The 25,751-nt window shown below is 40.4% G+C and overlaps 1 protein-coding gene and 1 pseudogene across 4 annotated transcripts in view; one reads left to right on the forward strand and one right to left on the reverse strand.

The window, feature by feature from the left end:
• The first annotated feature begins 2,397 nt into the window (after positions 1–2,397).
• DNAL1 (dynein axonemal light chain 1) overlaps positions 2,398–25,751 on the forward strand; it is a 59,899-nt gene continuing 36,545 nt past the window's right edge. Inside the window, exons 1-6 of one of the 4 annotated variants that reach the window (XM_063596317.1) lie at positions 9,005–9,087; positions 9,801–9,961; positions 11,803–11,848; positions 13,484–13,522; positions 17,488–17,597; positions 20,611–20,666. In XM_063596317.1, the coding sequence (XP_063452387.1) occupies positions 17,563–17,597; positions 20,611–20,666 (91 nt within the window). In that variant the 5' untranslated portion in view covers positions 9,005–9,087; positions 9,801–9,961; positions 11,803–11,848; positions 13,484–13,522; positions 17,488–17,562. Of the gene's footprint in view, positions 3,627–9,004; positions 9,088–9,800; positions 9,962–11,802; positions 11,849–13,483; positions 13,523–17,487; positions 17,598–20,610; positions 20,667–25,751 lie in introns of those variants that run through there. The other 3 variants (XM_063596318.1, XM_063596319.1, XM_003824147.4) reach the window with 3 other exon arrangements.
• LOC112437027 (U6 spliceosomal RNA) lies at positions 18,203–18,296 on the reverse strand (annotated as a pseudogene).

The raw sequence follows: 25,751 nt of genomic DNA on the forward strand, positions 1-25,751 counted from the left end.
GCACCACCATGCCCGGCTAATTTTTGTATTTTTAGTAGAGATGGGGTTTCACCACGTTGGCCAGGCTGGTCTCAAACTCCTGACCTCCAGTGATCCACCTGCCTTGGTCTCCCAAAGTGCTGGGATTACAGGCGTGCGCCACCATGCCTGGCCCTTGTGTAAGATTTTAAAAAGAGGTTTATTGTTGCCCAGGCTGCAATGCAGTGCATGAGCCATCATGCCTGGTCAAGGTTTATTTTATTTTATTTTTATTTTTTATTTATTTATTTTTTTGAGACAGAGTCTCGCTCTGTTGCCCAGGCTGGAATGCACTGGCATGATCATGGCTCACTGCAGCCTTGACCTCCCGGGCTCAAGTGATTCTTCCACTTCAGCCTCCTGAGTAGCTGGTACTACAGGCTCATGCTGCCATGCCCAGCTAATTTTTCTTTTCTTTTTTTTTTTCTTTTTTTTTTTTTGTTAAAGATGGAGTCTCGCTATGTTACCCTGCCTGGTCTTGAACTCCCAGCCTCAAGCCATCCTCCTGCCTTGGCCTCCCAAAGTGCTGGGATTATAGGTATGAGCCACTGCACCCAGTCAGCTAATTCTAATTTGAATTGATAAACTTCTCTATTATATAAACAACCTTAAGAATTAGTGCCTATCCTAGGGTTTAAGTTCTTTAAAATTTTAAGGTATGTAACTTTTAACTATTTTGCTTAATCTCTAACTCATTTCTTAAATGTGACAATTTTTTCTTCTCTTTTGTTTGGTCCACATTTTTGCTTAAAAATTAAAGATTTCTTTGTTTTGTTTTGAGACAGGTTCTCGTTCTGTCGCCCATGCTAGAGTACAGTGGCGCGATCTTGGCTCACTGCAACCTCTGCCTCCTGGGTTCAGGCAATTCTCCTGCCTCAGCCACTCGAGTAGCTGGGAATACAGGCATGAGCCACCATGCCCAGCTAATTTTTGTGTTTTTAGTGGAGACGGGGTTTTGCCATGTTGGACAGGCTAGTCTCGAACTCCTGACCTCAAGTGATCTGCCCGCCTCGGCCTCCCAAAGTGCTGGGATTACAGGTGTGAGCCACTGTGTCAGGCCCTAAAAGTTAAAGATTTCTTAACATACTCTATTTGGTTCTGTTTTGTATCATTTAACGCTATTTTACTTATACTTTTCAAAGGGTCTGCTAGATATTCTGAATTAGGGAACACTGTTTCAATACTATTTATTTATTTATTTATTTTTGAGACAGAGTTTCACTCTTGTTGCCCAGGCTGGAGTGCAATGGTGCGATCTTGGCTCACTGTAACCTCCGCCTCCAGGGTTCAAGCGATTCTCCTGCCTCAGCCTCCAGAGTAACTGGGATTACAGGTATGCGCCACCACGCCCAACTAATTTTGTATTTTTAGTAGAGACGGGGTTTCCCCATGTTGGTCAAGCTGGTCTGGAACTCCCGGCCTCAGGTGATCTGCCTGCCTCGGCTTCCCAAAGTGCTGGGATTACAGGCGTGAGCCACCACGCTCGGCCTTCAATACTATTTTTAAACTTTCTTTCAACTTATTTTATCCAGGCCTGAAATAAGAGCAAGCAGACCCACACATTCTCTGGTGAACAGGTTTTGGAATCTATTTTGTCATTTTGTAGGATATGAAAGAACAAAAGAAGGGTCCAAGTTATATAATTCTTTTATTTTCTGTGTGAATGTTTTTAACCTTTGAGAATCTGGAACTCAAAATGTTCTTTATGTGAAGTGTACCAAGATTTTGAAACCTATCCAATAGTTCCATAGACAGTTTTTTAAAAAATAAACATAGAAATTGACCCTTCCGGTTTTAAAGCTTAAAATTTAGGTATCCCCCAGACATCTCAGAAAGTATCAAAGAACTGAAACTCACCAGATCACTACATATGAATTTTGGTGTACCACCACTCAGTCCACAGCAAACATTAAACCCTCATAATATCCTTTTAGATATATGTTTATATACATGTGTGTACTATGTATAACTTTTCCATTTTTTTGTTTTGTTTTTTGTTTTAGAGACAGGGTCTGGCTCTGTTGCCCAGGGTGGAGTGCAATGGCACAATTAGAGCTCACCTAAGCCTCAAACTCCTCAAATGATCCTCCTGCTTCAGCCTCCCCAGTAGCTGGGACTATGGGTGTGTACCACCATGCCTCGCTAATTTTTATTTTTTACAGAGCCAGGGTCTTGTTACGTTGCCCAGGCTGGTCTTGAACTCCTGGGTTCAAGGGATCCTCTTACTTTGGCATCCCAAATTTCTGGGATTACAGGCATGAACAAACTGCACCAGGCCACTATGTATAATTTTAAAGGAAAATCGTACCAACTATTTTGTTTGGTAACTTCTGTTTTTACTTGAAATATGACTATCTTTGGATGTGAATAGATGCCTTTCAGCAAGTCAATTGTACTTTTTTAGTGGAAGTACATTATTGCATTGGATGTTCAGTACTACTAACCAATTTTCTCTTTTTGTTTGTTTGTTTGTTTGTTTTGAGACGGAGTGTCACTCTTGTTGCCCAGGCTGGAGTGCAATGGCGCGATCTCGGCTCACTGCAACCTCCGCCTCCCGGGTTCAAGCAATTCTCGTGCCTCAGGCTCCGGAATTGCTGGGACTACAGGCGCGTGCCACCACACCCGGCTAATTTTTGTATTTTTAGTAGAGACGGGGTTTCACCATGTTGGCCAGGCTGGGCTCAAGTGGTCAAGTGGTCTGCCCTCCTCAGCCTCCTAAAGTGCTAGGATTACAGGCGTGAGCCACCAGTCCCGGCCACCAATTCTCTTCTGTTGATAATTGAGTTGATTTTTTTTTTTTTTCTATTAAAGCTTTGAACATACATCTCTGTGCTCAGGATAAAGTCCTGGAAGTGGAACTGCTGGATCACAAAGGGTGCAAAAGTTTTTGAACAGCCAACAGCCTTCCAGAAAGGCTGTATCAATTATAAACAGCAGCGTATTTGTGTGTCCCTACTTCACCATACCCCTAGCAACTCTATGAATTATTATTATTGTTAATAATTTTTAGCTCATTTGGTAGGTGGGGAAAAAAAGACACCCTGATGATTAAAACCAACAATTTGTGATATTTAAAATGTGGAACCGAGCTTTCAGCTGCCTCTGGCTCCCTGGAGGATCCGGGGTAAAGAAACATAAAATCGGTGGAGTTTGGCTCTGGTATTCTCAGTGGGATGGGATGGAGAGGGAAATTACAGCAAGCCGCTTATTCTCCCCTCGTCCGGAAAAGGGTGGGAAAGGCCATCGGTAGGGCAAAGGAATTAAGAACATTATTTTATGAAAAGGGCAGTTGTTAGGGGGACGTTTTAAGGTTTTTAACTTTAGGCGGACAAGTCACTACAGATCAGCTGAAATTGCTTTCGGTCCTGACTACTCCTGTGCGGGGTTAAGACCTAAGGAAGCAAAAGGGCAGCCAGCAACAGCCGGACGGGAGGACCCCGGCGGCCGCCACGCAGTCCCACAATGCCCCGCTCGCACCACCCTGAGGGCGGAGAGAAAGGACCGCTGCCGGGGATAGGGCTTCCGCCGAGAGCGCCGAGAAGTGCGCACGCGCACTGACCCCGCGGGCCCTAGCAACCAGAGCAGTGACAGTAGCAACCGCCGGAATGGTGAGTACCTTTCGGGCCGCGTAGCCAAAGCTGAGAGAAGATTGAGAGTGAAAAGGGTGACTGTGGAGTGTTGAGGGTCTGGGGGTCCTTGAACAGCGGAAGGGAGCCGGTAGCTGACGCTAGCTCTGTGGAGTCAGGGGCCCGAGGCGAAAGAGAAGCCCTGGCCGGGGGTGGTCTGTGGTGAGGGCGGCCTGGGGTGGATCGGAGGTTGGGTTAAGGTGGAGGGACTCAGACAGGAGAAAAGGGAGGGCGAAGAGCAGGAAATTCTCTAAAAAGAGCGTATTGGAGTGGGAAGGGTGATGGGAAGGAGAGTGTAGATAAAGATATCTCTTTACATAGAAGTAATTTTAGTGACACCCCCCCCCGTCGAGATGCAGGGAGGGGCTGGTTACCAGAGGGTTCTGTATAACACGGATTGCAGCAGTTTTCGTAACCTGTGATGTACCCAGGTTGCCTTCTGAATGACTACGAGTGCAGTTATTAGGTGACACTGTAAAGCACACTCTGATGGATATATTAGAGCAGTGATTCTCAAATTTCAGTATGCATAGGTATGGGCTTGTTGGAATGCAGATTATGAATTTTTAATATGATTGGGGGTTTCAGGAATGTGCATTTCGACAACACACCTCAAGTGATTGTAAAATTGGAGGGCATCCCACCACACTGAGAAATGCTGTTGCCTTAGGTTTGAAATCTACCAGCTGTCTATCCAATGAGAGCTCTTTATGAAGTAATGGTTTTACCTAGAGATGCTCCTCAACTCTTACTTGATGTGTTCACTCTCTTGCTTACATACTTGGTAGTTCTAACTAGTCGTTTGAAAAGGATTGCAGACCCAGCCAGAGCTATTGAGCAAAGTATGTGATGTCCTACTGGATAGAGATGTTTATGAAGAAGAAGCATAATTACTTGTCTTCTTTTTGTGATTCCAGTGCTATATAAGTGGGCAGAAATTGAGCCCAGGAGATGGAAATGATGAGGAAGTCATGCCTGCCCTCAACAAGATGAAATACCACTCTTTAAAAAGTAGTTTCCCCCCTGCTTTCCTTACTTTGTTCCCCAAGCAGTTAGCTGAAAATCACTGCCAAGGAAAGTTAAAAGTTCTGGAACCTAGGTTTATATTCAGGTGAAGAAAGGCTCAGACCTAAATATTTATGAAAGTATGAACCATGGTGATTGTTGAAAATCTTCAAATAGAGAATCAGAACCAGTACAGTTATAAGTCACTTAATGATGACAGGGATACATTCTAACAAACACATTATTGGCAGTTTTGCCTTGCAAACATCATAGAATATGCTTACAAAAACCAGATGGTGTAGGCTATTGCTCCTAGGCTACAAAGTTTTACAGCATTTTACTGTACTGAATACTGTAGGCAGTTGAAACAAGGTATTTGTGTATTTAAACATAGAAAAGCGGCCAGGGTGTGGTGGCTCACGCCTGTAATCCCAGAAGCCTGTAATCCCAGCACTTTGTGAGGCCGAGGCGGGCAGATCACCTGAGGTCAGGAGTTGAAGATCCACCTGGCCAACATGGTGAAACTCCGCCTCTACTAAAAATACAAAAATTAGCGGGGCATGGTGGCGAGTGGCTGTAATCCCAGCTACTCAGGAGGCTGAGGCATGAGAATCTCTTGAACCTGGGAGGTGGAGGTTGCAGTGAGCTGAGATCGCACCACTGCACTCCAGCCTGAGCAACAGAGCAAGACCCTGTCTCAAATAAACAAACAAACAAACAAACATAGAAAAGTTACAGTATTACAATCTTATGTAACCACTGTCTTATATGTGGTTGGTTGTTAACTGAAACTTGTTATGCAGCTCATGACTGTATTTAGAACTAGCTTAGTCTGCAAACTAGCAGACCTGGGTCCCTCCAGAAATATTGACCCACATAGTATTTCAATTTAAAAAAATATATCTTTCAGTGTCTTTTTTTCCCCCTTATGACCTGCCACTTCAGGACAATGTCTTCAAATGATGATATTTCACATTAAAACCAAAATTTCCAATTTCTCTTGAAAAATAAATATTGGGGCAGGGCACGGTGGCTCACACCTGTAATTCCAGCACTTTGGTAGGCCGAGGTGGGCGGATCACGAGGTCAGAAGATCGAGACCATCCTGGCTATCATGGTGAAACCCCATCACTACTAAAAGTAGAAAAAAAAAGAAATTAGCCAGGCGTGGTGGTAGGCGCCTGTAGTCCTAGCTACTCGGGAGGCTGAGGCAGGAGAATGGCGTGAACCCGGGAGGCGGAACTTGCAGTGAGCTGAGATTGAGCCACTGCACTCCAGCCTGGGCGACAGAGCAAGACTCTGTCTCAAAAAAAAAAAGAAAAAGAAAAAGAAAAAGAAATATCATGTTTCACCATTGGACACTTTTTTTCACATTTTCGTATTACTGAGATATAGTGTGTTATAACTGGCAGCATCTTTTCTTACTTAATGATACATAAAATAAAGGTGTTACTCAATGGAGTTTTTAAATTTGAAGAAGTATGGTATATTAGGGTAGCTCTTTTCCCCAAGTCCCACCTGCTAACAGTTGTCTGGAGCTGAGTAGAGGTTATCTTCTTTACACTAGTCCTGTCCTTAGTTGGCCAGTTTTACCTATTAGTTATGTCCATGAGGACCTTCAGGCATTTGAGTTTTTGACTCCTTCTATCCATAGGGAAACCAGTTAAACCTTATACAAATTTATATTGCCGCAATAAACAGCTAGATGGCTTCAACTCTTTTTCTACAAACAGTGTTGTGAAAATACTATTTTATGGACCCATGCAAAAGATTTCTCTTGGAAACACACCCAGGAGTGGGATTGTACCGTCATAGGGTCTATGTATACTTAATTTGCCTAGGGACTTTTCAGGCTGCTTTCCAGAATGGCTTGACCAGTGTTTACTTCCTCCGGCAGTGCAGGAGAGTTCCATTTCTTCTTGTTTGTTCGTTTTGATACAGAGTCTCGTTCTGTCGCCCAAGCTGGAGTGCAGTGGCACAATCTCGGCTCACTGCAGCCTCTGCCCCCAGGGCTCAAGTGTCTTCTGCTTCAGCCTCCTGAGTAGCTGGGATTACAGGCACTCACCACCACGCCTGGCTAATTTTTGTATTTTCAGTAGAGATGGAGTTTCCCTATGTTGGCCAGGCTGGTCTCAAACTCTTGACCTCAAGTAATCTGCCCACCCAGGCCTCCCAAAATGGTGGGATTGCAGGCGTGAGCCACCGCGCCTGGCCAAGAGTTCCCCTTTCTTTATGTGCTCACCAATTTTCTAACTTTTGCCAATCCGAGGGTGTGTTTTGGTATTCCATTGTTTTACTTTGCATTTTTCTGATTCTCGATGTGTTATAACACCTCATTTCATATATATATATATATATATATATATATATATATATATATTTGTTGTTTGTTTGTTTGTTTTTGTTTTTTGGGGGGACAAGATCTTGCTCTGTTGCCTGGTCTGGAGTGCAGTGGCCCCATCAGGGCTCCTCCATCTCCCGGGATCCTCCCACCTCAGCCCCTGCGAGTAGCTGGGACTACAGGCCTGCACCACCACTCCTGGCTAATTTTTTTGTGTTTTTAGTAGAGAGAGGGTTCTCCATGTTGCCCAAGCTGGTCTTGAATTCCTGGACTCAGGTGATATGGCCGCCTCGGCCTCCCAAAATGCTGGGATTACAAGTGTGAGCCACCATGCCCAGCCTTCTTGATATTCTTATTAGTCATCTGGGTTTCAGTTTCTGTGAATTTTCTGTTCATATTTTTACCAATTTTTCCATTTTTCTTTTTGTTTTCGAATTTTAGGCATTCCTTGTGTATTCTAAATATTGGTCCTCATTGGTTTCATGTTGAAAATATCTTCTCTCGGCCAGGAGAAGAAGAATAAATATATATATATATAAATTATTATAAATAATAATTATTATTCATAGTGGTGATTAGAAGTGATCCTTGATGTGCTTGAGATTTGTTTTTGTTTTTGATTTTTTGAGACAGAGTCTCACTCTGTTGCCCAGGCTGGAGTGCAGTGGTGCAGTCTGGGCTCACTGCATCCTCCACCACCTGGGTTCAAGCAATTCTCCTCGTCAGCCTCCCGAGTAGCTGGAATTACAGGCACCCGCCACCACGCCTGGCTAATTTTCATATTTTTAGTAGAGACGGGGGTCTCCCCATGTTGACCAGGCTGGTCTCGAACTCTTGACCTCATGATCCACCCAGCTCAGCCTCCCAAAGTGCTGGGATTACAGGCATGAGCCACCGTGCCCGGCTGATGTGTTTGACTTTTTTTTTTTTTTTTTTTTTGAGACGGAGTCTCGCTCTGTCGCCAGGGCTGGAATGCAGTGGCGCGATCTCGGCTCACTGCAAGCTCCGCCTCCCGGGTTCACGCCATTCTCCTGCCTCAGCCTCCCGAGTCGCTGGGACTACAGGCGCCCGCAACCACGCCCGGCAAATTTTTTGTATTTTTAGTAGAGATGGGGTTTCACTGTGTTAGCCAGGATGGTCTCGATCTCCTGACCTCATGATCCGCCCGCCTCAGCCTCCCAAAGTGCTGGGATTACAGGCGTGAGCCACCGCGCCCAGGCTGTTTGAGATTTCTAAAGGGAATATATTTAATGTTACCTTCCTAGTTACACCCACTTTGACCATTTTATTTGAAACTAACATCCTCCACACACATTTACATACATTCTGATACCCTTTACTCACCTCCAGTGTTTTCTTTTTCCTTAGTAATTGTTACCTTCTAATATACTATATAATTTTCTTATTGTATGCAGTTCTCCCTTGGTATTCATGTGGGATTGGTTCCAGGACTCCCTAGGATACTGAAATCTATGGACATTCAAGTCCCTTACATATAATGGTGTGGTATTTGCATATAACTTACACACATCCTCCTGTATACTTTAAATCATCTCTAGGTTACTTATACTGTGCAATACAATGTAAATATTATTTAAATAGTTGTTATACTGTATTTTTGTTTTGTTTTGTTTTGTTTTGTTTTGAGATAGGGTCTAACTCTGTAGCCCAGGCTGGAGTATAGTAGCATAATCATGGCTCACTGCAACCTTGAACTCCTGGGCTCAAATAGTCCCCCTGCCTCAGCCTCCTGAGTACCTAGGACTACAAGTACATGCCACCTTGCCTGGCTAATTTTTTTATCTTTATTTTTTGTAGAGATGGGGTGTCACTATATTGTCCAGGCTAGTTTCAACTCTTGGCCTCAAGTGATCCTCTGACCTCAGCCTCCCAAAGTACTGGGATTATAGGCATGAGCCACTGCACCTGGCCATTGTTTTTACAATTTGTATTATTTTTTATTGTTGTTATTGTTACTTTTTAGTGGATTTTTTTCACATGTTTTCTATCCTAGGTGGGTTGAATCTGCAGATGTGGAACCTGAGGATATGGAGGGCCAACTGTATATATTTTTATCATCTGCTCCTTCTAATAGATGTAAGCTCCACGAAGGCAGGAATCTCTGTTTTGTTCATTGATATACCTAAACACATAGAGGAATGCTTGGTAGATAATAGACAATTAATAATTGCTGAAATAAATGCATTTCTCCATTAAGTATGGTGTTTGTTATAGAGTTTTGTTATATAGCTTTTATCAAGGAATTTCCCTTTCTTTTTATTTATTTTTTATTTTATTTTTGGAGACGGGAGTCTTGCTATGGTGCCCAGGCTGTTCTCAAACTCCTGACCTCAAGAAATCCTCCCACCTCAGCCTCCAAAAGTCCTGGGATTACAGGTGTGAGCCACTGTGCCTGGCCAGGCAATTTCCCTTTAATTTTTAGCTGAGAGCTTTTATTTTATTTTTTAAAGAGCTGGGGTCTTACTATATTGCCTAGACTGGCCTTCAATTATGGGCTCCAGCAGTCCTTCTGCCTCAGCCTCCTGAGTAGCTGGGACTACAGGCATGTGTCACCAAACCCAGCTGCTGAGAGCTTTTAACATCAAATGTAGAACTTTATCAAGTACTTTTTCCATGCTTATTGAAATAAATGTGACTTTCCCCTCTAATCCATTAATTAGTTATATTTATAGATTCTTTTGTTGTGTTCCTTGTACTCTTGGGATAATCTGTTCTTGATCATGGTTCAATAAACACCATTGGCTTTGACAATCTAATTTTTTTTTTTCTGTTTCTTTTTCTTTTTGTAGAGATGGGGTCTTGCTGTGTTGTCCAGGCTGGTCTCAAACTCCTGGCCTCAAGTGATCCTCCAGCCTTGGCTTCCCATAGTGCTGGGATTGCAGGCATGAGCCACCATGTCCAGCTTGAAGATATAATATTGTATCTAGGATTTTCAAATCCATGTTGAAAAGTAAATTGGGCTCCTTATGTGGTTATGGCATCAAGGTTATACTAGCCTCTTAAAATAAGTTGGCAACTTTCCCTCTTTTTCTGGTTTCTGAAACAACTTGTTACAGGGAATACCCTTGAAAGCTTAGTAGAACTCAATTGTAAAAGTGTCTAGGCTTGGAGTATTGGGGGAGGAGGATAAGGGTAAATCTATCATTTTAATATTTTAAATAGTATTGGTCTATTCAAATTTTCTTGATTCTTACGACAGTTTTGACACTTTTATGTTTTTTATAGAAATGTATGCCTTGTCTAGGTTTTAAACCTTATTGCCATATGTTTGCTTACGATATTTATTTTTTATTTTGGAGACAGAGTCTTGCTCTGCTGCCCAGGCTGCAGTGCAATGGCGCAATCTTGGCTCATTGCAACCTCCACCTCCTGGATTTAAACAATTCTTCTGCCTCAGCCACTCAAGTAGCTGGAACTACAGGTGCACATCACCATGCCCAGCTAAGTTTTGTATTTTTAGTAGAGACGGGGTTTCACCATGTTGGCCAGCCTTGTCTCAAACTCCTGACCTCAAGTGATCTACCCGCCTCAGCCTCCCAAAGTGCTAGGATTACAGGCGTGAGCCACTGTGCCCAGCCATATTTTATTTTTAAAATCTCTGTGTCTATAGTTATTTCTCTGTATTCTCTCTCTTTTTCTGTATATGTGTATGTGTGGTTTTTGTTTGTTTGTTTTTTGAGACAAGATCTTGCTTTGTCACCCAGGCTGAGTGCAGTGGCACCATTTAGGCTCATGCAGCCCTGACCTCCCGGGCTCTAGTGGTCCTCCCGCCTCAGCCCCTGCCCAGTTCCCCAGCCCCCCAGTAGCTGGAACTACAGGTGCCTTCCACTATGCCTGGCTAATATTTGTATTTTTTTGCAGAGACGGGGTCTTGCTATGTTGTTCAGGTTATATACATTTTTTGAGACAGGGTCTTGCTCTGTTGCCCAGGATGGAGTGTAGTGGTGCAATCTTGGCTCACTGCACCCTCTCTCCCTGGGTCAAATGATCTTCCCACCTCAGCCTCCAGAGTAGCTGGCACCACAGTCATGTGCCACCACGCCCAGTGCCACCACGGTCTAATTTTTCTTTATTTTTTGTAGAGACAAAGTCTCACTGCCTTGCCCAGGCTGGTCTCGAACTCCTGGGCTCAAGCAGTCCTCCTACTTCAGCCTCCCAAAGCGCTGGGATTACAGGCATGAACCACCATGCCTGGCTCATTTTATATTTTCAATTTGTATTGCCTTCTTTTTTGCTCAATCAGGCTTTCCAGGGATTTAAGAACCAACTTTTAGTTTTGTTAATTATTTTATCCCCTCGTTCTGTTTTTCATTGACTTTTTCCTTTGTATTTCCTTCTACCTTCTTTGGGTTTGTAATGATGTACTTTGCCAAATGTGTGAACGCCTATCTCATTTGTTTTCTATCTCTTATTTTTTGACAAATATATTTGAATCTGCAAGTTTCCTTCTTAGTATTATATTCCCCAAATTTTGACTTTTTTTCTTTCATTATTTTATAATTTTCTTTTTAACCCAAGGGTTGCTTATTAGTATGTCTTTACTTTCTAGACATAATGGTATATATTTGTGAACAAAAATTCTCTCAAAAGGAAAATGGAGGGAAGAGACTTTATTTCAATGAACAGTTTGCATATGGCTAGATGCATCCTTAGGTATAGAAGGAAGGTGTGTTCCAGAGAACAAAGGGAGGGCTTGAGTTTTATAGCAAAAGTTCCTGCCCACCTTCTCAGTCAGGTCTGTTTATGCAAATAAAGGATTCAAACTCATTCAGTTCTGGTTTGTTGATACAGCTGGGCCTTGATTGGTTGAGTCAAGTGAGCTGATTGGTTGATTCAGGTGAGTTCTGATTGGTTGGTTCATATGAACTCTGGAAGTCCCAAAGTTGAACAGAGGTGTGTTTTGGGGGGGAACTCAGAGTATGCGTGTGACCTTTAGTAAGCAGATGGCTGTTTGGCTCTAATTAATTTGATTTAATCTAATTTAATTTTTTTAGAGACAGGCTTGCCCTTTTGCCCAGGCTGGAATGTGGTGGTGCGATCATCCCTCACTGTAACCTCGAACTCTTGGGTCCAATCGATCATCCCACCTCAGCCTCCCAAATAGCTAGGACTATAGGCATGCACCACCATGCCAGGCTAATTTTTTTTAAATTTTGTTTTGTAGAGATGGAGTCTCTCTATGTTGCCCAGGCTGGTATTGAACTGCTGGCCTCAAGTGATCCTCCCACCTTGGCCTCCCAAAGTGCTGGGATTACAGATGTGAGACACTGTGCCTAGCTTAGGCCCCGTTTTAAATTTAGGCCCAGTTAACTACTCAGGATTTGTCTTGAAGAATTGATTCTTTCAGGTTCACATTTGTTCACATAGTTTAAAAACTTTTCTTTTGTTATTCTTTGGGGTTCTTTTTTAAAAAAAGAGCACCAGCAATAATTCATTAAGGATATCTTCCATTGGGTACCTTTAGAGTTTTAAGTATATTAAATTGAATCTAAGCTGCTATTAATTATAAGATGCAACATTATTTTATGTTTTACTAAGAAAAAAATGGTTTGAATTGAACTATGACAAATACTTTATTATCATTTAAAATTTTTATTTTGTACTTATTGATAGAGTTCTTTTAAATGTATGTAGACATACAGATTTTTATCTTATCCTTTATCCTCATCCTTTGCAAACATAAAAAGGAATATATGATATGAAATAAAGTGGTTAATATTTTTCTAAAATTTCACCACTGCCACCTACCCACAGCAATTGTAAATTGTTCCTGATTATAAGATGTATCCAAATTTCAATATTAAAATGTAAGAAAGATGTAGATCCTTAGAATCAATGAAATAAGATGTATTTTAATATCAAGTATTTAAAGCTACGTATTTTTTGTAAACCAAGTGGGAGGGAAATGTATGGGTGTTACATAATGATTTCCGTATTTTTTCTCAGAGATATTTAAATCATTTTGATTTCAGGAAATTAAAACGTCCTCTTTGCATATAAAGTCTCAAAGAAAGAAATCATTTTAATGGTAGAAGCCAAGGCTAATAGTTATTGCTTGAAAAGTTAATCAACAAATTACACCAATAAAGACAAATTGGGGCTGGGCACGGTGGCTCATGCCTGTAATCCCAGCACTTTAGGAGGCCGAGGGAGGCAGATCATGAGGTCAAGGAGTTCGAGACCACCCTGGCCAACACGGTGAAACCCCATCTCTACTAAAAATACAAAAAATTAGCCGGGAGTGGTGGCGCGCACCTGTAGTCCCAGCTACTTGGGAGACTGAGGGAGGAGAATCGCTTGAACCCAGGAGGCAGAGGTTGTGGTGAGCGGAGATCATGCCATTGCACTCCAGCCTGGGTGACAGAGCAAGATTCTGTCTCAAAATAAATAAATACATACATACATACATACATACATACATACATACATACAACTTTGTTTTTTCTTTTCTTTCTTTTTTTTTTTTTTAAAGGCAAAAGCAACAACAATCAAAGAAGCCTTAGCGAGATGGGTGAGTACATGAGTTTTTCCTTCTTTTAGAAACTGTACAAGGAAAAATTTTGGATAGTTATTCAAATCTAGCTATTTAATACAAAGGATCCTTTTGGTATTGGAACTATTCAGCTATCTTGTCTATGGTGGTGGATGCATGAACTTACACAGATAATAAAATTGTGTAAAACTTAATACACACATACACACAGTCATACATGCACATGAGCACAAGCAAACTTGGGAAAATCTGAATAAAATCAGTGGATTGTATCAATAGCAATACCATAGTTATATTATACTGTAGTCATAAAATGTTACCCTTGGGGGAACTGGACAAACTTTAAATATCATAATAAAAATTTCAATTTAAAAAATCTGACCACTGGAAGATTTAAATATGGAAAGGCCAATTTTACCTATTGCTATAAAATTGCTGGAATTTCTGTGTTAGTACATTTTCTTTTTCTTTTTCTTTTCTTTTTTTTTTTTTTTTTGAGACGGAGTTTCGCTCTTGTTGCCCAGGCTGGAGTGCACTGGTGTGACCTCGGCTCACTGCAACCTCCGCCTCCCGGGTTCAAGCGATTCTCCTGCCTTAGCCTCCCGAGTAGCTGGATTACAGGCACGCGCCACAACGCCCGGCTAATTTTTTTTGTATTTTTAGTAGAGATGGGGTTTCATCGTGTTGGTCAGGCTGGTCTCGAACTCCTGACCTCATGTGATCCGCCTGCCTCAGCCTCCCAAAGTGCTGGGATTACAGGAGTGAACCACTGCGCCCGGCCTACATTTTCTTTTTCAACTGTTATCATCACTAAGCTACATACCATTTTCATATGCTGGAGTCATATGAGTTGTGGATTATCTAGGCTTTAGAAGGTAGTTTTAGCCTCGTGGAGGTTAGTACAGAGGCAATCATTGTGGACAATGTAAATCATGCATAGACAACTGAAAAAAACCCTGAATACTCAAGCAGCAATACTAGAAAGGAAACTACATTGTAAAAGACATGCATTATATATAAATTATATTTTCAGTATTATATAACATTCTATAAAGTTTGAACAGTTATAATTCAGCATTATAGACAGAATTTCTATAGAGTACAAAGATGGCTCCTGAATTTCTGTGCCCATAAACTTATTTGTCTATGTTGTCAGTAGTTTTTTTGCATCACTTCTCGGCCTTTTGGCTAAGATCTAGTGTAGTTTTTTTGCATAATAATGTATCTTTTGCTTCTGTAAGTAGGCTTTGAATAAAAAGGCTTTCAGAAGCTTTGGTGTCTGAGGAAAATAGACAAAAGTCGATAAAATAATGAAATACTTGAATTCTTGTTTTAGTGCTTATAAATTTCTCATTTACTTTAAATGTATTTTATAATTTATTTCTGTTTTGTTAAATATTTAATGAAAAATCTTAAGGAAAAAAAGCATATGAAGTAGACTTAGTACCAGATTTCATTTTCCTTGAATTGGATTTTGAGATTTTATTTTACTTACAATAACTAGTGTTTTTTTTTTGTTTTGGCTGGTAGAGTCTATTTCTAGATTACAATATGGCCATACATTTTTGACTTTTTTTTTTTTTTTTTTTTGAGACAGTGTCTCGCTCTGTCACCCAGGCTGGAGTGCAGTGGCACAATCATAGCTCACTGCAGCCTCAGTGTCCTAGGCTCAAACACCTGAGTAGCTGGGACTACAGGTGTGCATCATCACCACACCTGGCTAATTTGTTGTTGTTGCTGTTGTTGTAGAGACAGAGTCTCATTATGTTGCCCAGGTTGGTCTTGAACTCCTGAGCTCAAGTGACCCTCTTGCCTCAGCCTCCCATGGTGCTGGGATTACAGGCACGAGCCACTGTGCCTGGCCCATGCATTTTTGACTTTAAGATTATTCAAAGACATCAATCTCACTTTTTCATTGATTTACCCAGCATTTATTGAGGATCTACTAGATGTCAGTTTCTCCTCCTCTAACCTACAAATATATGTCATAAAAATAAGCACTGAGTGTATGTGTATTAGATCTTTTTACAACTGATTGTATATTTTCTATCATTATTATTATTTTAATATATTTTATTTTTCTTTTAATTTAATTCTGTGAAAGTATAGACAGGGTCTCACTATATTGCCCAGGCTGGTCTCAAACTCCTGAGCTCAAGTGATCCTCCCTGCTCAGCCTCCCAAAGTGCTAGGATTATAGGCATGAGCCATTGTGCCCGGCCTATTTTCTATTATTGACGTGGTGATTTAAGTTTTTTAAAGGAGTTTTGTGTGTCTTACACTGCAGTAGGTTATACAAAACATAGGAAAACAAAGGAAATGGCTCCTGAGCTTCTAGTTTTGTTTTGTTAATTTGTTTGTTTTTCTGGGGACAGGGTCTCTGTTCCTCCAGGCTGAAGTGCAGTGAGCTCAAGTGATCCTCCCACCTCAGCCTCCACCTCCCAAGTAGGTGGACCACAGTCATGTGCCACCACATCTAGCTAATTTTTAAATTATTTATAGAAATGAGGTCTTGCTATGTTGCTCAGACTGGTTTCCAACTCTTGGGCTCAAGCAGTCCTGCTGCTTTGGCCTCCCAGATTGCTGGTATTACAGGCATGAGCCACTGTGCCTGTTTGTCATTTTACCATTGTGTTGAGTTCCTGCGTCAGATGAATAGTTTGCAAATATTTTCTCCCATTCAACAGGTTTTCTCCTCACTCTGTTTATTGTTTCCTCTGCTGTGCAGAAGTTTTATTTTTACATTTTGAGATGGAGTCTCGCTCTGTTGCCCAGGCTGGAGTACAATGGCACGATCTCAGCTCACTGCAACCTCTGCCTCCCGGGTTCAAGCAATTCTCCTGCCTCAGCCTCCCACGTAGCTGGGATTACAGGCACGTGCCACCACACCAGGCTACTTTTTTGTATTTTTAGTAGAGGCAGTGTTTCACCATGTCAGCCAGGCTGGTCTTAAACTCCTGACCTCAGGTGATCCACCCGCCTCGGCCTCCCGAAGTGCTGGGATTACAGGGGTGCACCACTACGCCTGCCCAGAAGCTTTTTAGTTTTAGTTCCATTGTTTATTTTTGTTTTTGTTGCCTGTGCTTTTGAGGTCTTAGCCGTAAAATCTTCTCCTAGACCAATGTCCTGAAGTGTTTTCCCTATATTTTCTTCCAGTGGCTTTATAGTTTTGAGTCTTACCTTTAAGTCTTTAATTCATCATGGTTGATTTTTGCATATGGTGAGAGAAGGGGGTCCAGTTTCATTCGTCTGCATTTGGATATCCAATTTTTCCAGCACCATTTATTGAAGAGGGTATCCTTTTCCCAATGTATTTTCTTGGTGCCTTTGTCAAAAATCAGTTGGCTGTAAATACATGGACTTATTTCTGGATTCTCCATTCCATTCTATTGGTCTGTGTATCTGCTTTTATACCAATACCGTGCTGTTTGGGTTGTGTTCGCCTTATAATATATCTTGAAATCAGGTAGTGTGATAACATCCAATTTTGTTCTTTTTGCTCAGGATTGTTTTGGCTATTTGTGTTCTTTTTTGGTTCCATATAAATTTTAGGATTTTTTTCTATTGTGTGAAAAATGACATTGGTATTTTGATAGGAATTACATTGAATCTGTAGCTTGCATTGGGAAGTATGGTCATTTTAATTATATTAATTGTTCTGATCCATGAATATGAGATATCTTTGCATTTGTTTGTGTCATTTTCAAATTTTAAATACCACAAAAATAAAAGTTTTTTTATTTCCTCCTCATTTTCATTTGGTAGGGACCTAATAGTTATCTGATTCAGCCACATATAAATCTGATTATCAGGGTGAGTAGGTAAATGTTTTCAATAAGTTAATGGTAAAGAATTATTAAACAGTTTGCTAAATTCTAGCAATTGTCTTGAAATAAACATGGAAAAGCCTTAGGAAATTCTGGCCTCTTTTGGTTCCACATTGCAATCATGGGTTATTTCTTCCAAATGTATTTTTCTCATAGGAAGAGAAAACTGGCCAGAGGCCATCTGAAGCCAAAGAGATAAAACTTTATGCCCAGATTCCCCCTATAGAGAAGATGGATGCATCCTTGTCCATGCTTGCTAATTGCGAGTAAGTTCTCTTTTCATCCTTCCAGTATTGCTGTTAGGTTTCCCTTTCTTTTCTTAAACACACAAAGTAGGAAAATATGTTTGTTTTCTGTGGTCTTCATTTATTTTTTGTTTGCTTAGTGTAATTCTCTCTTTGGCAAGGTCAAACATGAAAAATGACTGGTTTATAGGATTATTAATAGAAAATATTGAACAGTATAGTACAATTTTTTTTTTTTTTTTGAGATGGGGTCTGGCTCTGTTGCCCAGGCTGGAGTGCAATGGCACGATCTCGGCTCACTGCAACCTACGCCTCCCGGGTTCGAGCAATTCTCCTGCCTCAGCCTCCTGGGTAGCTGAGACTACAAGGCACATGCCACCATGCCCAGCAATTTTTTTGTATTTTTAGTAGAGATAGGGTTTCACCATGTTAGCCAGGATGATCTTGATCTCCTGACATTGTGATCCGCCCACCTCGGCCTCCCAAAGTGCTGAGATTACCAGCATGAGCCACCACGCCCAGCCAAACAGTACAATATTTTTAGTACAGTTTTTATAATGAGTTTGAAAATATATATCTCCTAGTCTTTTGGGAGAAGCTAAATAACACAATAAACTATATATTTTTTAAATATGGAATGCGTCACGATTGTATGTCATCCTTGTGCAGGGGCCATGCTAATCTATCGTTCCAGTTTAGTACATGGCTGCTGAAGTGAGCACCACAATAAACTATGACACTTATGAAATCTACTACTTTCTCTTGTAAAATTATCCACGAAGTCAAAACTGTATTTTCTTACTACATGCCTAAGAGATACCCCTTAAAAAAAAAGTTTAAAATTATAAAAAACACATTGTAAAACATCTGGAAAATATAAGCAGCACAAAGAAAAGGAATTAACATCAACCAAAATCACAGCACCATGTGAGAACCAGTGCTAGCATTTTTGTAGAGCCTTCTAACTTTTAAAAACAAATTCTAATTGGGATCAAATTATACTTTATTTTTTTGAGAAACTCTTTGTCACCCAGGCTGCAGTGCAGTGCTGTGATCTCGGCTCATTGGAACCTCTGCCTCCTGGGTTCAAGCAATTCTCCTGCCTCAGCCTCCCAAGTAGCTGGGACTACAGGCACTTGCCACCACACCCATAGTAGAGATGGGGTTTCACCATGTTGGCCAGGCTGGTCTCGAACTCCTGACCTCAAGTGATCCACCCACCTTGGCCTCCCAAAGTGCTGGGACTACAGGCATGAGCCATTGTGCCTGGCCTACTTATTTTGTAATCCTATATCCTGTGACTTTAAATATCAGATCTATAGTAGTTTCTTTTAATTTATTTTCTCAATACATGTATTTTAGCAGGATTCTGTGGCTAATTTGAGGCAATTATACCACGTTGCCTTGAAACCATGTTTTTAGGCTACAAGTGTGTCTCATCAGGGCTATAGTATACCATAGAATCACTGGGTTTTTTTCTGATTTCTTCACCCTGTGTTTGTCTAAGTGTGATCCTTTGATCATCTGCACTTTATGCAGGAGATCAGCCCCATCCCAAATTTATAGAAACAGAATATTTGCTGATGAAACCTAGGAATCTGCATTTACAGTAAGCAACTTGGGTAATTCTAGGACACGTACTTGTGAACCCATGCATTAGACTAATATCCATCTGTGGGATCAAAGGGGAGAGCAAACATATTTAGCTTTTGTACGCAGCTTGTTCTTTGTGATGAGAACACAGTGTGTCACATAAAAATCCACCACCACATGCTTTTTTGGCCTCAGGCATGATTTCAAAGTGGTCACATATCTTTTTATCATAAAGTCGTCTCAAAGGCAAACAAATTTGAGAAGGTTTTATACCTCATACTAAAGCACCTTGTATATCACCTCGAGTCAACCTGTTCATATTTTGCTGACAATTTATTTGTGCTAGCTGCCTTAACAAGAATTAAAGAATTATTTCCCAACCATATTCCTAGATTTAAAGGCACTCCATTATTCACTGGGAGTTCTCAGGAGTGGGGGATGACTAGAAAATATACAGATTTGGCCAGTCATTTACCTGACTCGCACACTCATAATCCCAGCTACTTGGGTGGCGGAGGCATGAAAATCGCTTGAACCTGGGAGGCGGAGGTCGCAGTGAACTGAGATCATGCCACTGCACTCCAGCCTGGGCCACAGAGCGAGACTCTGTCTAAAAAAAAAAATATATATATATATTGTTCTGCTAGATGGTTTTTAAACTATGTATCATAGACATCTTCCCAAGTCAGTATCTATAGCCCAATCTCCTTTGTTTTAGTGGCAGCTTAGTATTTCACTATCTGTTCCTAAGTTAACAGGTGTTTATAGATTTTTTCAATTTTTCTGCTATTCCAGTAATACATATAATCTAGTTCATATATCTTTTGGCATTTATATTAATATTTCAGTAGGATGTATTTCTAGAAGTGAAAAACTTGGTCAAGAAATGTATGCATTAAAAAATTTCATAATACCAGGGCCAGGTGTGGTGGCTCACACCTCTAATCCCAGCACTTTGGGAGACCGAAGCAAGTGGATCACTTGAGGTCAGGAGTTCAAGACCAGCTTGGCCAACATGGTGAAACCCTGTCTCCACTGAAAATACAAAAATTAGCCAGGCATGGTAGCAGGCACCTGTAATCCCAGCTACTTGGGTGGCTGAGGCAGGAGAATTGCTTGAACCGGGGAGGTGGAAGTTGCAGTGAACTGAAATGGTGCCACTGCACTCCAGCTTGGGTGACAGAGTGAGACTCTGTCTTAAGAAGAAAAAAAAATTGTTAATACCATATTGCCCTCAAGAAGATTTTTTCAAATTTTTAATGAGTGTTAAACTTAGGTAATCAGAGAAAAACAATGATTTCAAAATGAAGTAATAAATGCTATGATTGAGTGGGGAAAATATTACTTAAATATTATCTTTTATGGGCACTAGTGTTAAGGAATAATTTCTGATTTACCATTTACATTTTTCACATTAAATTTTTTCTTTGTTCTTTTAAAGGAAGCTTTCACTGTCTACAAACTGCATTGAAAAAATTGCCAACCTGAATGGCTTAAGTAAGTGATTCACAGTAACAGATGGTTCATGGATTTCCTAGTTATTTTAATAAACATTCCGGAGACAATATGTAATTCCAGAAGCTGGCACCTGTTTTAGCCATACTTGTTGTCAGATAATAGAATACATAAACTATGTCTTAAGTTTGATTATGCAAAGAAAAGTAGAGATAGCATGAGCTCTGAACGTTTGAAAGACGTTTAAAAGCTTTTATAGAGTTAGAATTGAGATGTCTTAAATAGAATATCAGATTTTTAATTGTGTATTTCTTTGTTCAGATTTGTATTGTCTGTATTTCAAACTTGTTATATTTAAATTTTAATTCATCATCCCTGTTTTTCCTGTACTCCTTATCCTCGTTAATGACATTGCCTCCCTCCCAGTTGCCAAGGCCTCTGACTCTGTATTAGCTTCCTACGGCTGCTGTAACTTCATGGCTTAAAATGATGGATATATATTCTCTTATGGTTCTGGAGACCAGAAGTCTGAAATCAGTTTCATCTGGTGAAAATCAAGCCATGCTCCCTCTGGAGGCTGGAGGAGAATCTTTTTCTAGCCTCTTCCAGCTTCTGGTGGCTGCTGCATTCCTTGGCTTGTGACTCATCACTCCAGTCTCTGCCAGTAGTCACACTGGCTTCTCCTTCTGTGTCAAATCTCTGTCTGCCTCCCTCTTATGAGGATACATGTGATTGCATTAGGGCACACCCTGATCTTGAGGATAATCTCCCTATCTCTCAAGATCCTTAATCATATCTGCAAAGTACTTTTTTTTTTTTTTTGCCATATAAGGTAACATTCACAGGTTCCAGGCATTAGAATGTAGGTATCTTTGGGGGAGCCATTGTTTAGCCTACCACAGTCTCTCTTCAAGCCCTATATGCAAATTTACCACTAAATCCTGTTAACTCTACTCTTTGAAGGAGCTCTCAAATAAAGTGTTGCTTTTCCATTTCCAGGAGTTACAACTTTTTAGACCCTCATCATCTTCCCCTTAGGTCATGTTCTTCAAACATTTTGACCACTTTCCATTGTAAGAAATACATCTCAATGTATTATACATTCATATGAATATGCATATCAAATATATACATACATATAAACTTGAATAAAGTTTGCAAGACCGTATTTACCCTTATATAGCATAGGTCCCAGTAATTTTTTTTTTTTTTTTTTTTTGAGATGGAGTCTCACTCTGTTGCCCAGGCTGGATTTCAGTGGTGCAATCTCAGCTCACTACAACCTCCGCCTCCTAGGTTCAAGCAATTCTCTTGCCTCAGTCTCCTGAGTAGCTGGGATTACAGGTGCCCACCGCCACGCCTGGCTAATTTTTGTATTTTTAGTGGAGACAGGGTTTCACCATGTTGGCCAGGCTGGTCTCAAACTTCTGACCTAAAGTGATCCACCCACCTCAGCCTCCCAAAGTGCTGGGATTATAGGCGTGAGCCACCACGCCTGGCCAGTTCCAGTATGTATTTTTAAATTTTTATTTCTTTTTTTTTAAATGCTGATCACAACACACTAAATTGATTTCACAACCTATTAATTTAGGCTCTTGACCCATAGTTTGAAAAACACTATCTTACAACTTTTGTGATAGTCAAACAGGTCAGGGTCACTGGTCTCATTATCTAAGGTGTTATCCTAGTTCATTGCCTCATGACTGAGAAAGTTAAGGAATGTGGATGCAAAGGGTGAGGTTGCAGTGAAAGTTTAATGAGTGAAAAAAGAAAGCTCTCTGCAGTGGAGAGGGAACCCCAAGTGAGTTGCTGTTTTTACAGCTGAATTCAAAAACTTTTATAAGAAACTCCTCTCACCTCTGTAGCTGTTTGAGTAACTTCTCTTATTTGAAAAGCTGTCTGCACAACTCCCCCTTATCTATGTAGTTGTGGGTGTATCTCTAGGCAAGCATCAAAGCACTGCTTCTCTTCTTTGTATAATTGTGGGTTTGTTTTAGGTAAGTCCCTCTCCTCCCTGTACAGGTTCCCAGGGAGCCTACTGTGTACATATCTGAAAAGGGGAAGAAACTTTCCTGGGAGCCCGCCAATTACACAAAGAAGAATCTGTGCTGGACCCTACATACTTATCCGTGCAGGTGCAGCCTGAGTTTTCCACAGACTGTTATATTTTTGCCTGTAGCTGTGATTTTTCAGGCAGGCTGCTTTTCCAAGGACCAGCCTTAACTGTTTACTTAACTGATTTCTCCTTTTCTTCTCCCTCAATAGCCTCCTAATTGATCTCCTTTCCTCCTGTCTTTCTGCCCTTCAGGTGACCTTCATCACTGATAACAGAGTTTTCTTTCTAAAAATATCATTTGAATATCATTATATCAGAGACCTTTTAATGGTACCTCTTTGCCTAGTAAAGACCAAATGCCTTGATGTCACATTAAAAGTCATCTAAAAGCTTTTAATATCCAATTTACACCCAAATACACTATTTTAAAAATGACTTTGTAGCATTTATTAATGCAATAATTTTCACTGAGAACAGCCTTTTCCTGTAACAGGAAAATCCTATAACAAATTAAGATTAAGAATGCAGCCAGGTACCATGGCTCATGCCTATAATCCCAGCACTTTGGGAGGCTGAGGCAGGTGGATCACTTAAGCTTAGGAGTTCGAGACCAGCCTGGGCAACATAGCGAGACCCCCATCTCTACTAAAAATTTTAAAAATTATCTGGGCATGGTGGTGTTTGCCTGTAGTCCCAGCTACTTAGGAGGAGGATTGCTTGAGCTCAGGAGAGTGAGTCTGCAGCAAGCTATGATGGTGCTACTGCACTCCAGCCTGTGCAACAGAGCAAGACCTTGTCTAAAAAAAAAAATAAAAAAAAATTACGAATGCCACGTGTGAATGTCACCCCCTCCTTGAAGACTTCCCTCATCTCCATCGTCAAAATTAATTACTCCTTTGGAAATATTCATAACAGTCTACTTGGATTATAATAATAATTACCTATCTCATATAATTATTGTGAAGATTGAGTTAGTATATATAGAGTACTTAGAATTGTGCCTGGTGCATATAAAATGCTCAATAAATATTAACCATTATTATAGTTATTTGGGAATATGTTCTGCTCTTTAGATAGTGAATTCCTTGAGGAAAAGCATCATCTTATTAATCTTTTAATCTTCTATTTCAGTACCCCCACCCCTCATACCTTACTCAAAGTTGGCATTCAGTACTTATACAGTGCTGGAAAGTTGGCCTTCGGTATTTACATAGTGTTAACTAGTAGAGTTGTGTGTGAGATGCCTGTCTATTCTAATTTTTTGCTGACTCACTCAAACAATTTAAGCTATTACATTTTATTTTCTGCCTCAGTTTTTTTCTCTGTAATTGAAGTAACTTGCTTAAATGTGACTAAGCAAGTTGATAACATATTATTTATCATGACAGATTACATGATTTTCTTTATATAAAAACATGACTATGGGCTGGGCACGGTGGCTCACACCTGTAATCCCAGCACTTTGGGAGGCCGAGGCGGGTGGATCACCTGAGGTCAGGAGTTTGAGATCAGCCTGGCCAATGTGGTGAAACCCTGTCTCTACTAAAAATACAAAAATTAGCCAGGTGTGGTGGCGTGCGCCTGTAATCCCAGCTACGTGGGAGGCTGAGGCAGGAGAATAGCTGGAACCTGGGAGGCGGAGGTTGCAGTGAGCCGAGATCACGCTACTGTACTCCAGCCTGGGTGACAGAGTGAGACTCATCTCAAAAAAAAAAAAAAAATGACTATGATAATAGTGAAAATGGATGACCTTCTATGTAGGGCTGGCAGTGGGTTTTAAATCACTTTCTAACTTGGGTCAGTTGGTAGAGACTCTCAGGAAAATTGTAATAATAAGAGTTCTAAAAACTTAGTGGAACGAATACCTTGATCAATTGTTCATGTCTGCTGTAGACACAAAATCAGAGAGTATAGATATTTGCTATATTTGGCTCATTTCATTTTAGTTCTGCTAGTTACAAATATAATTTATGTAGTCTGTGGCTAGCGAATACATTTTATCTGTGACTATGAAGCAAAAAGAAGCTAATTGATCCATATGAGGATTGAAGTTATGCTTTAGCTTGCCTCCTACCCATCTCCTTTCATGACACTATAGTCTTACCTATTATGCCATCATAAGAAGATCTGAAATAAATAGGTATTCCTATTTAACAGGTGATTTATCAGGCAGAACGACCCTAATAGCAGTTTATATTTATTGTACCAGAATTGTGACTAGAAAATTGCTTGATATGACTATGTTCAAACCATGAGTAAAAAGCTGTATAATATGAATAATAATCTTAAAGATTAGAAAATAAATTTTGTTTCCATTTATCTTTGGTGAAAAACTATACTTTACTCCTTCAGGTTACAGGTTACAAATAAGCATAAAACTTGAAAGCACAGTTTTGATTTTCATCAGGATACTGTATGAAGAAAACAATAGTACTTTTCTTCTAGTGGTACCCTACTTATGCAGCACATAAAATATGGAAAATATATATTATGTTATGTTAGAACACTTAATCTATTAACTTTGGATATCATAATTTATTTCCTTATACAGTAATAAATATGGTCTTTTTAGCCATTCGTTACCATTTTCATGTGCAGTTTTTCAAAAAGGGGTTAGAGATTATCTTAGAAAAAGTTGCATATATTTGTTATCTCCAATTGCTGAGGTCATTTCTCAGTCCTCATCTTAGTTGATGAATCAGCGTATTTTTTGATACGCATGATTTCTCTTCCCTCTTTAAAGCATTTTCAGTATTTGGCTTTAGGATACTGTCCCCCTTGATTTCCTCCTGTCTTTTTGGCCACTTTTTCCCAGTTTCACGTCCATAACCTTTAAATATTGCAAGTCCCCACGACTCAGTTCTTGTATCCCTTCTCTTTTTTTTCTTCATTTACTCCCTAGATTATCTCATCTAGAGTCATGGCCTCACCATCAGTATGCTGATGGCTCCCACATTTAGATCTCTAGCCCAACTGTGTCCTCTGAATTGCAGATTCATACATTCCATTGGGTGATATTTCCACGGGATATCTAACAGACATCTCATACTTTTTTTAAATTGATTTTTTCT

Source organism: Pan paniscus, chromosome 15, assembly GCF_029289425.2.
Source record: "Pan paniscus chromosome 15, NHGRI_mPanPan1-v2.0_pri, whole genome shotgun sequence".
NCBI classification, from domain to species: Eukaryota; Metazoa; Chordata; class Mammalia; order Primates; family Hominidae; genus Pan; species Pan paniscus.